At 44.5% G+C, this 12,390-nt stretch overlaps 1 protein-coding gene across 2 annotated transcripts in view; it reads left to right on the top strand.

Moving 5' to 3' along the window:
• The window catches only part of LOC141113849 (ABC-type organic anion transporter ABCA8-like), an 85,723-nt gene that overhangs the window by 21,936 nt on the left and 51,397 nt on the right, over positions 1-12,390 (top strand). For both annotated transcript variants that reach the window (XM_073607169.1, XM_073607168.1), the window contains 11 exons: positions 451-658; positions 856-1,011; positions 1,444-1,541; positions 3,233-3,459; positions 3,713-3,851; positions 4,186-4,371; positions 4,722-4,869; positions 5,153-5,321; positions 6,405-6,463; positions 9,606-9,716; positions 10,630-10,805. In XM_073607169.1, coding sequence (XP_073463270.1) covers positions 451-658; positions 856-1,011; positions 1,444-1,541; positions 3,233-3,459; positions 3,713-3,851; positions 4,186-4,371; positions 4,722-4,869; positions 5,153-5,321; positions 6,405-6,463; positions 9,606-9,716; positions 10,630-10,805 — 1,677 coding nt within the window. The remainder of the gene's footprint in view (positions 1-450; positions 659-855; positions 1,012-1,443; positions 1,542-3,232; positions 3,460-3,712; positions 3,852-4,185; positions 4,372-4,721; positions 4,870-5,152; positions 5,322-6,404; positions 6,464-9,605; positions 9,717-10,629; positions 10,806-12,390) is intronic.

Below are 12,390 nucleotides of genomic sequence, written 5' to 3'. Positions count from 1 at the left end.
ATAGTGCCCTATCATTCATTGTTGGTGTCTGTGGGAGGAATAGTGCCCCATCACTGGTGTCAGTGGGAGGAATAGTGCCCCACCATCGGTATCAGTGGAAGGAATAGTGCCCCATCATGCCTGTCTGTGAGGGCAATAGTGCCCCATAATTGGTGTCAGTGGGAGAAATAGTGCCCCATCATTCCTGTCCGTGAGAGAAATAGTGCCCCATAATTGGTGTCAGTGGGAGAAATAGTGCCCCATCATTGGTGTCAATGGGAGAAATAGTGCCCCATCATTTATCATTGGTATCAGTGGGAGGAATAGTGCCCCATCATTTATCATTGGTATCAGTGGGAGGAATAGTGCCCCATCATTGGTATCAGTGGAAGAAATAGTGCCCCATCATTGGTGTCAGTGAGAGGAATAGTGCTCCTGGTGATGGTGGTGACCCCATGTTTGGTTTTGCAGGAGTGGCTCCAGCATTTGGTGTTGATCTTCTTGCTGTTCATAGTGCTGGCTAGTAAAGAGAATCCAAGCCCAAGCAAATACATGCCAGCTGTGGTCCTGGGACGTCTGGATGAATTCAGCAACAACAGTTTTCCAGTTGGCTACATCCCTACAACCCCGGCCATCCAGGACATAATGCAGAGGGTCAGCAGAAGCCCCATCATCCCAAGTAAGATCAGCTGAGCATGGTGCTGAATGAGGAGTATATGAGGGTCTATCAGAGGGCCTGACTGCTTTATGAAATCTTTTAGTTCCCGTTCTAGTGTTATACAGTATGTGTGTGTGTGTACGAATCTGGGGTACCCCCAGAATTATCCCCTCTAATAAATTAATGGAAATGACAAAAGTCCCAATTCCTCCTTCCAGAAATATCGCTGCATGAATTTCAAAATACTTCTGACCTCCTGGACGAAGTTGATTGGAACATCACGGCTGCTGTGGAATTTGAGAATGAGTTTACATATTTTATCAGATATGTTTACTACATCATCCCGAACCCCAACGTCTATGTGGCTGAAAGAGGTAAGAGAGCAGATATCCAATTTTCAGCAGTGCCATGGAGGTCTCTGTTTTTACGTCAGAAGCCCTTTCACGTCCTTAAAAACATTGGCTTGCTGCAACTTTCACACTGCCACTTTCTTTTTTCCCTTTTCGCGTTTGCATGAAAGTCTACTGCAGCCTTTCCCAACCATTTTACCCCAGAGGAACCCATGAGATACATTTCAGGTCTTGGGGAACCCCTAACTAAACCAATTCATTGGGGGTAAACTGGAAAAATACCCCTTACATTGGTGGTCTTTGGGAAGAATTCTCCTTATATTGGTGGCCATTGGGAAGAATGCTCCTTACATTGTTGGTCACAGTTGGAAGAATGCTCCTTACATTGGTGGTCAGTGGGAATCTCCTGTCCATGGTGTTCTTTTTATGTCTTTGCTCACCTGTGTGTTCCTCCAGGTTACTGTGATGATCTATATTATAACTGCCACAGCCTGGAGTACTGGAAAGTGGGTTTCATCTCTCTACAAGCCAGCATTGACTCTGCCATTGTTGAGGTGAGCCAAAAGCCATTACTGCTCCGTCACTACTCGTTATATAGGCAGCTGTCTGACCAATGGGGCCAGAAATATTTTGAGGGGGTAAACTGGATAAAACTTGAAGTTGCTCCAGTCAATGGATGAGAGAAGGGAGTTTTATTATCCAGTTTATTACCCCTCATGATCTCTCGGGTTCTATTTGTTCAGAATAAGCTTTTATCAGCATTTTCAAGCCCTGAAGAAGGGGGGCATTGACAAACGATTTTATGATGAAAATCCTTCCTGGATGCTTTCTTCTTTTTAAGAGTTGCTATTGCTCTCTTTGTCTCTGGAGATCCATAAACTCTAATTTGCAGAGCTATTATCCTGTGAAACTGCATGTACATTCGTTCCATGAGAATGGGTGCAAAAACAAAAAAAGTAGGTCCCGAGCCCTGCTCATCACACAAAACCCTCATGTAAGAAGTAGAAGCAGCCTCAGCCTAGACTCTGTCCAGGCCATGCCCCACTGACGCGTTTCGTCCTGACCACAGGGCTTAGTCATGGGGCTTAGCCATGACTAAGGCCCATGGGTGAGGCAAAATGTGTAGGAGGCTTGGCCTGGACAGAGTCTAGGCTGAGGCTGCTTCTACTTCTCACATGATGGTTTTATGTGATGTGCAGGGCTCGGGACTTACTTTCTTTCCTTCATTGACTTCTGTGGAGCTGAGATGAAGCCCTTTCCCTACCTGCACTCCCAGCGACTGAAACTGACAGCAGATGATGACCTACCAGAGCCTGGAATGGCACCCTTAATTCTTTGAATAGGGCAAAAACAAATGTTACTAGGCTATTTGCTCTACAGCCCTCCCATGTGTCAAACGCAAAGCCCGTGGGCCGAATCCAGCCTTCCAGGCCATTTCATGTGTCCCTCACACCTCTCCTGCACCTGCGGCACCACCCTCATCTCCGCCCACACTTTATCTTAATAGTAGGCTGCAGAGAGGAAGACAGAACTCCTACAGATCCTGCGCCTCTCTGTGAAGCCGCAGCACCCCATCATCTCTGCCACCTCTTGTCTCAGTATTCAGTACTCTGGCAGCTGACTCCAGCCCTCCTCTGGTCGTCCTCCAGATCCTGCACTTTCTGCTTCACATCTCCACCCCAAGCTTCTTCCCAGCAGCAGCCCAAGGTAATGGGGGGGGTGCACTGTGATATAAAGGAGATTGGGGGACTCTTGACTTCTGATGGTAGGGGGCTCTTGACATCTGATGTAAGGGGGGTGTGGTGCACTGGACATCTGCTTATAATTGAAATTGAGTTTGACACCCCTGCAGGTTGTTCATTTATTGGAAACATGGGAATCAAGAAATCATCGCATTATGGCCACTAGATGGAACTGATGATCAAATAAGTATTTATTTTCTATGATCGTCAGCTCCATCTAGCTGTCATAATGCTGCATTTTCCTGATTCACTCTAGTCTGTAAGAATGAATAATATTCAACCTGAAGAGGAAATAGCCTAATAATATTTGATTATGCCCCCCTTCTCACAGAACAAGTGCAGTTTAGTTATACAAGATGGATAGACGGCACAAAGATGACATTGTACAGTATATCTCTCTTTACTACCTTTCTTTAAATTCCAAACAAAAATAATATAAAATGTTTTTAAAAATTGGCCAACTTAAAAATACTGTAATTATCCTAAAAAAAAATGTTTTTCAGCGTAACACCAAGCAGTCGTTATGGGATGGTTTGGCAGCCGCAGAGGTGGTGAAGATGGAATCGTTGGACTTCTCAGATAGGGCGCTTCTGTTCATGGGCACTGCCCTGTATGACTTGTGCATGTGCTTCATCTCGCTGTCCTATCTCATGACGCTGCAGATTACCCGAGAGAGGAGGAAAACAAGAGAGCTGATGAGGATGATGGGACTGAAGGATCTGGCGTTTTGGTGAGTGGTGTTGGTCAACCCAAATTAATATTGGGATAATGTAGGGATAATTTACGAGAGATAAATAGTTCAGGGAGGGTGTCAATTGGGTGGGAGGCAGGGCACTGACACAGTGGTGGCGCTACTAACTTTGGAAAGTTCAGGAAGCTCGGAGGTCACAAGCATGCCTGCCTTTCTGTTGACTGGTCCTCATTGGTTGGGGATTTCCTTTCTTAGAACATCTCCAATATGGTGTCATCATCTTGTATTTCAGGTTGTCTTGGGGGTTGCTGTACACTGTAAGCGCCATCATCATCGCCACCATCATGGCTCTGGTTGCCACCACTTATGTGTTTGTGCAAAGTTCCTTTGGAGTTATTTTTCTGCTCTTCTGCCTCTATGGCATAGCAACGGTAAGTCTGGATGATGTGTTTGAGCAGATGAACGCCACATTTGTAGCACCCTCCTAGTTGGGTTGCTAGTAGTATTGAGGTAATTTTAGGTTTTTGGCATCTCTGTAGCAAATGGAGTGAAGTTTGACTGCTTTTGGCTGTTCTGGGTTCTGATGGTTGTAGGCTTGGCTGCTTCCCCGTGATTTCTGGTGAGTTCCACAATTAAGTGAGTTGGAAGAAGCAGACCCTTAACTTGCATACTCATACAGCCTCAGCCAATCCTCAGGTGATTTTCCTCTTCAGCTCCTTTTTATGAACTGAATGCAACCACCTTGATTAATCTTTTACCATCCAGGTCTGCTTTAACTGCATGCTGAGCGCCCTCTTCAGGAAGCACCGCCTGGCAGCAATTCTGGGATTTTTCATCACTCTCTTCCTAGCCGCGCTGGGCCTTCTACCGCTGGTTAATGCCATACCCAAACCTCTGGAAGTTTTCCTGGGCATTTTCCACCCCTTTTCCTTCGCCGTCGGGATGGCGGAGGTAATAATTTATTATTGGGAGCTGTTTTTGGGGACTTACATAGGGCTGAGGATTATCGCCCCCTACAGGTGCCAATCACCAAACACCAGCACGGTCATATGACAAGAAGGGGAATAAGTGGTATGCTAATCACCTGGACATACTGATCTTCTTTACTTGGTAGCTGAATGGAACCAAGGTGTCTTGAAGGAACGGTTCTTCATCGGCAGGCATTAATGTGAACCTGTTCTCCTGCACTGCATAGATAAAGCATTGGTTTGGTTTAAATACACTTTAGCAAACACCTGTGATGTTTGGGATGGGCTCTCATATTGTTGGCATGAGATGTTATGGATTCTCTGTGTTTTTAGAGCATGCACATGGAAAATGACCTTCAAGGGGCCTTCTTCTCGGACTTCGGCGGTGACTCCTCTCACATACTCTCCAGCGCCATCTACCTGACTCTGGACTCAGTGCTTTATATCATCCTCACTCTCTATTTCGACAAGATTATTCCAGGTGATTACAAATGGCTGATATTTTTTCTCATCATTTAATGGCAGATCAAAGGGTTCCTTTAGCAAAATGTGTCAGGTGGAGCACACAGGTGGGCATGCCAATTGTGTCCAAGCCTCAAACATAAGTATGGAAGCTATTGCATTGACTTGTCTTGGCCTCTGTTATTTCACTCTTATGATGTAATTATATACACACTAGTCTAAAAGCCTCTACAAATGAACTCTATAGCTGTCTTTATTTTGTCCCCATGACCTTGATCAGACTTGTCTTCTATTGACGCCAGATAAACACGGAGTGAGACCCGGGCTGTTATTCTGCCTGAGACCTTCATTCTGGTCAAAGAAGAAGAAGATGACCCCCACACCGCTAGGAAAAGGAGAGCGCATAGAGGAGGACTCGGTGGACTATGTTGAAAAAGTTCCCATTGAGTTCCTGGGAAAAGAAGCAATCAGGTACTGATGTTTGAGGTGAAGTGAGCAGAAGTCTCCACTTCTGTCTATTATAGAAGACACACACAGTGTCCAGGACCTTAAATTAAAAAAAGCCCAAAGTGCACTGACACAGCCCATTTAACAATTATCCAGGATGGGGACACATTTTTTTTTTTTTACGCGGTGTTATATGCTTGAATTGCACATGAAAGCAGCCATTATTGCCCATTATATATATAGCACAGGCTGGGCTTTGCACTTTGCAGTGGTGCACAATGATTGTGCCTCATAGATCATTGTCTCCCGGGAAGCCTAGAGGACAGGTTCTTCCTTAACCGAAGAGGCTCTCTGCCGTCTATAATAACATGAAACACTCACAAAGCTGCTGATGACCAGAGACCTGTGATTTAGCCTTTGCGATCTGTGATATTTCATTCATGGCAAGGTAAGGGTCCTTTGTTACCCAAGAAATGTGTTTGGCCATGAGCATTCTGTTGATTCATGTAGAGCCACTTTCTCAACCTTTTATCCCAGAGGAAGCCTTTAAAAATGTTTTCAGGTCTCAGAGAATCCCTGCTAATGAATTCTTTGGTGACCGCTGGAAAGAATGCCCCTTACACTGATGGTCAGAATGCCTCCCATACAAACAGCTAAAAAGGCTATTGGTGCCATGGCACTGGTCCTGTTGGGTGGTGTTGGCTCTGGAACTATGCAGGCCCCATCAATTGAAGGTCGCTCAGCCACAACTCAAGGAACCCATTTGGAAGCTCTAGATGAATCCTGGTTGAGAATGGTCAATGTAATGAATGCTCAAGGAACCCCTAGAAATTTCTGGAGGAACCCTGGTTAAAAATGTTGATGCAAATTGTGAATTTTAGTATCGGGAGCTAGCTCTGTTGTGTGGTGTTGGCCCTGGAACTATGAAGGCCTTATCAGCTTGGAGGTCAACTAGCCACAGCTCAAGGAACACCTAGAAACCTCTGGAGGAACCCTGCTTGAGAATGGTTGATGAAAATTATGAATTTTAGTATCAGGTCATAGAACATATCCTAGGTCTATTTTAATGTAATTTCCTCTAAATCATCATCTTGTCCCTTTACACAGGATAAATAATGTCAAGAAAATGTACAGCGGCAAGGACAAGCAGATAGAGGCGCTACGAGGTGATCCAGTTTCTAAAATGTTCACTTCTCTTGTCTGTAATATGGATTACAGTAAAACCTTGGTTTGAGAGTAACTTGGTTTGAGAGCGTTTTGCAAGACAAGCAAAATTTTTAAATACATTTTGACTTGATATACAAGGGATGTCTTGATATACAAGTAGCGTCATGTCACAACTGAGTATAAAAGAGAAGAGAGGTGCCTCTAAGTGTGGCAATATGGTTACATTTAATGAAGGTACAACATTTAGCAAATCACATCCTTCCAACTCATCATCCTCTACACCGCCATCGACGTCATACTTTCCATGCTTCAAGCCTCACTTTCAGATCGCTCTTCTGCAGGGTAGTCTTCCCGGTCACGATTGCAGATCGACAGCGGTGAGAGCTGGTGGTGCAAAGGATGGTCAATGTGGACAGCTTTACCTCAGATGCCTGCATACTTAGATGTGCCAGTTTTTATCATCCACCATGTGAGTTGCTAAATGTTGTACCTTCATTAAATGTAACCATATTGCTACACTTAGAGGCCCCTCTCTTCTCTTTTTTGCTCTGTAGCTCCTGTTGGATTTTGCTTCTAATCCCCTTTTTGAGGCCGCCATTTGTAAATTGACATTTTATGGTTACACAACCTATCACATTGGTATGATCTTTTTATATGGACTATAAACTAAAAGGGAAAATTCACTTTGATATACAAGTGCTTTGAATTACAAGCATGCCCGCAATGCAAGGTTTTACTGTATTTTCTATAGAATGGATGCAAATGAGGATCTTTGTTCTACAATCTTGGAAAGATAAAATATTCCTATTTTCTTTTCACATCCTATTGACATCTGTTGTGTAGCTGAATGCTTCTTAATATACACTTTCCACCATTTAAGGCTGTCTTTCCTTCTGAGGAATTATTTTCTTTTGGAAGACAGTGGGCATACAAACATTTACAGCCAACACTTAAGCTAAACTTAATCATTGTCTCAAATATTCTTTCAGCTGTCACAAATAATTCCCATATTTTGCCAAATAATATATGTTTATTATTATGATTGCCAGCTCCATCTAGTGGCCATGTCACAGTCAGGGGGTCCGGCTCGGAGACCAGTAGCTTTAGTAGTAGAGAGGCTCCCAGTGGCCAGTAGGATAGGTATACAATATCACACTGGAGGATGATGCAGGCTCACCCAAGGTACGGAGTCTAGGTACTAACTGGTATTCACCAGAGCTCCTGATAGTGGGGATGGGTTTTGTTGTGTGTTAGTGCCAGGTCACAGTCCTCAGGATCGCCCCACCAGGAAACATGAGCAAGCTGGGATCCAGTAGCAGACATAGCAGGTAGGGATAAAGCAGAAGCGTAGTCAGTAAACAAGTCAAAGGTCGGTAACAAGTGATTGCAGGTTGGGATCAAGCAGAAGAATAGCCGAGGAACAAGCTATGGGTCTGTAATGAGTGGTGGCATTGATACGGATGGCAGAAGGAGAGACAAGAGTGAGATATTGGCTGAAGAGAGCACAATAATCTGGCAAACAGGAAGTACAGAGATATGGCAGCTTAAATCAGGAAGTTCATGGGAGGAGCAAAGAGTTCAAGGTTCACAAAAAACAAGGTACAAGGCAAGATTTTCTAATAGATTCGAAGGGAGCTGTCCAGCATCTCAGGTGGCTCAGCAAGAAGAGTTACTGCCAGACACAGCAGAGGTCCTGGGTGTTTAGATCCAAGCCCTGATTTGGTGTTTCTCTGATTGAGGTATTGCAGGAAAATATCACATTATGGCCACTAGATGGAGCTAAAGATCATAGGAAACAAATAGATTAGGCAAATTATTCGCTATGGCTGTAAGAATGTTTAAAGCATTGGAACAGCAAGTTTTTTTTTTTTTTTACAAATAGATCCCTTTAAGAGTGAGGTGAACCAAAAAGGTTGGGATGGATAATTATACTTTCAGATAAAGGAAAGTCATCCATTTTATGTAAAAAGAAACAATGTTGCACTCCACAATTATTATGTTTGTAATGGAAGCGGGTGGGTGGGGTTTAAGGTGCCCTAGTGGGGACAATGCCATGAATGTTTCAACTGGACACAGAAAATGCACTTCTATAACTTAATGGTTGTTCTCCCTCCGAAGCCTCTCTCCATAACTCTTGTGATTCCCAGGCTGGGTCCCTAGGTACTCTGTGCCATGGATCCGCTCCTAGTATGTGGTTAGCTGGACGCTAGTAAAGGGCTCAAACATAACACCCCTTCACTACCAGAGTAGCCACCTCCTCTGCCATGTCATTCATCTCCTGGCTGGTTGGCTGCTTTAGCGAGTGTTCCAAATAGGGTAGTCCTTAGCGACGGCAATATAGCTTCATCTGGAGAGCATTCTGCTTGTTAGACCTCTGTACTGTACCTTCTTTAACCTCTCCAGTTCCTTGATGTAAGCCCTGTTCTTTTGATATGCCTTACATGCACCCCATTAGAGACTTCAGATCAGGCAATTCAGATGAACAATAAAGATCTTTTACTGAGGAAGTTTAAACACACAAATGGTACTCAAAGACGCACTTTCCTGTACAAAACTCTCTAGTGCCCCATGAAGACATCATACCTTAGATGACAAAGTCCATTTGGGCAGTAAATCCACAGAAGGTAGCAGTAGTCCATTAGAGTCCATGACTGGCAATAATCTACAAAAGACGGTAAATCCATGACTGGCAGTTATAAATCTATATACCACATGCGCCAGACCCCACTGGGAACCCTGACTGCCCCCCCCCCCCTTCCCTAAGGGGTGCCAAGACTGACAGCATAACACTACAGTTTAGAAGACTTTTTCCTAACAACTTTTATTGGGCACTGAGTGAGCCCTATTTGTGTGATATGACCCGTAGGGGGCGGTTACCTTCTGAAAAAGAGTGGGAAAAACCTGTCCAGCAGTCATAACCCCTTCTTCTCAGATCCACCAGCCTTGTAAGTCAATCAACGACAAATGTTGCAGACAGTTACATTTTAGCATCTGGTCTGTAAACATAACATAGTTGACCTGAGTAACCGCAGAGCAACAGAAAAATGTAACACTTTAGAATCCCCTTTGGAAGCACCTGTTTACAAGTGTAATCCTACATCATGTAGCCATGCATTGATCATTGAAGTATCTTACCCCCAGGTCTGAGCCTGGACATCTATGAGGGACAGATCACAGCTTTACTCGGTCACAGTGGAGCTGGAAAAACAACATTACTGAATATACTCAGCGGGATGTGCGGAGCCACTGGCGGTGAGATTTTCCTCTCGTTATATGCATTACCTGTCTATATAAGAATATTTAGGCATGATATCAACATCTGCGTCCAGGATTGAATTGCAGGCGATTGTGATACATGCAAGCGGCCACAATTAGCTGTGGGAGCCGGCAGCCTCCCTTTTGCTTTCAATGGGGTTGCCTCTTGCAGCTAATCACTGGGACTCCACACTGGGGTTCTCGCATGTATATGCTGTCGGGAACATTTGCTAGTGTGAAGGTGGCTTTACATTAAAAAAGCTGACCCAGATCTACAGTATTAAACTTTCCACCTATCTTCTTTTATAGAACTTCAAATAGAAATAAATCTGACAACAGTTCTGTGCTAATACCACACTGGGAAATATCTGAGAGGTGGACACCATACTGTTGCTGACCAGAATGAGCAATGGTATCATTATCTTACTGTGCATTATGGGTACATGACTTCTAATTTATTTTATTTATTTATTTATTTCAGGTACTTATATAGCGCTGTCAATTTACGCAGCACTTTACATATATATATTATACATTCACATCAGTCCCTATATCCTCAAGGAGCTTACAATCTAAGGTCCCTAACTCACATTCATACCTATACTAGGGCCAATTTAGATAGGATCCAATTAACCTACCAGCATGTCTTTGGAGTGTGGGAGGAAACCGGAGTACCCGGAGGAAACCCACGCAGGCACAGGGAGAACATGCAAACTCCAGGCAGGTAGTGTCGTGGTTGGGATTTGAACCAGTGACCCTTCTTGCTGCTAGGCGAGAGTGCTACCCACTACACCACTGTGCCGCCCTTATCTGCTGATAGGACCATAACCAACCCCTACAATACAGATGGAGGCTCAAATATACATTTTGGATGAAGATGACCTTTACTGTCATTTCTTTCTCATTGTAGGATCTGCCAACATCTATGGCCATCCTCTATCAGACTTCAGTCTTCGTCAGGAGATCCAGAAAAAGATTGGCTTTTGCCCGCAGTACGATGTCAATTTTGAGCTTCTAACGGTGAAGGAGAACTTGGAAGTTTTTGCTCAGATTAAAGAAGTTCCTAGAAGTAAAGTGAAATCCGAGGTACAAACCAATGTGGATGTGCAGATATACAGTATCTCACAAAAGTGAGTACACCCCTCATTTTTGTAAATATTTTATTATATCTTTTCATGTGACAACACTGAAGAAATGACACTTTACATTGTAGCAAAGTAGTGAGTGTACAGCTTGTATAACAATGTAAATTTGCTGTCCCCTCAAAATAATTCAACACACAGCCATTAAAGTGGTTGCAAACCCTTTACAACCACATTTTGCTACAGGTGAGCCTATAATAAGGCTTACCTGTAGCTACCCTGGATATCTCATAAACCTGCACTGAAGCAATGGCACGTACGTGCCATTGCTTCACTGAGTGTGCCGTTACCGGCAGCTCCCACACCCATGCGCTGGAGTGACATAATTGCGGCTCCGGCCAATCACGGGTGCCCGCGATACCTGGAAGTAACTCCATTGTTGCCGGAGCGGTGTACGAAGATCGCTGCAGGGGCTTCAATCTAAGGTACCGTATTTATCGGCGTATAACACGCACTTTTTTCACCTTAAAATTAGGGGAAAATCGTGGTGTGAGCGGAGGAGCGAGCCGCCGAGATATACATAGCCGAGTGTACTCGGCTAGACTCGGCTCTGCTCACAGTCACGCCCAGTCACGCCCTATGATGGACATAACACAGGGACTGGGCGTGACTGTGAGCGGAGCCGAGTACACTCGGCTATGATCTCGGCTACTCTCGGCTCTGCTCATGGTAACGCCCAGTCCCATAGGACCTGTGTTATGTCCACCATAGGGCGGGACTGCGAGAGGAGCCGAGAGCGGCCGAAAGCCACCGAGATAAACAGGACATCCCGCTCTGTATCTCGGCTGCGCCATTTTTAAACTGGAAGGCTGCAATGACAAGGCAGCAATGACACTGGAGCAAGGCTACATTGACAAGGCTGTAATGACAAGGCTACACTGACACTGACAAGGCAGCAGATGGACACTGATAAGTCTACATTGATGGGCATTTAAATGCAAGTTTTTTTTCCTTAAACTTCCCTCCTAAACTTGGGGTACATGTTATACGCCGACGCATGTTATACGCCAATAAATAGGGTAAGTAATTCATAATGAGCTAGTATGCTATGCATACTAGCTCATTATGCCTTTGTCTTGCAGGTTTTTTTTTGTTTTTGTTTTTTGGATCGTGGGTTTACAACCACTTTAATGTCTAAACCACTGGCAACAAAAGTGAGTACACCCCTAAGTGAAAATGTCCAAATTGAGCCCAAAGTGTCAATATTTTGTGTGGCCACCATTATTTTCCAGCACTGCCTTAACCCTCTTGGGCATGGAGGTCACCAGAACTTCACAGGTTGCCACTGGAGTCCTCTTCCACTCTTCCATGAGGACATCATGGAGCTGGTGGATGGATGCCCCACAGATGCTTAATAGGCTTTAGGTCTGGAAACATGCTTGGCCAGTCCATCACCTGTTTCTTTAGCAAGGCAGTGGCTGTCTTGGAGGTGTGTTTGGGGTCGTTATCATGTTGGAATACTGCCCTACGGCCCAGTCTCTGAAGGGAGGGGATCATGCTCTGCTTCAGTATGTCACAGTACATGTTGG

The sequence above is a fragment of the Aquarana catesbeiana genome, linkage group LG12, assembly GCF_042186555.1.
Source record: "Aquarana catesbeiana isolate 2022-GZ linkage group LG12, ASM4218655v1, whole genome shotgun sequence".
NCBI lineage: Eukaryota > Metazoa > Chordata > Amphibia > Anura > Ranidae > Aquarana > Aquarana catesbeiana.
The sequence above is the reverse complement of the archived record's forward strand: the minus strand, read 5'-3'. Positions and strand labels throughout refer to the sequence as shown.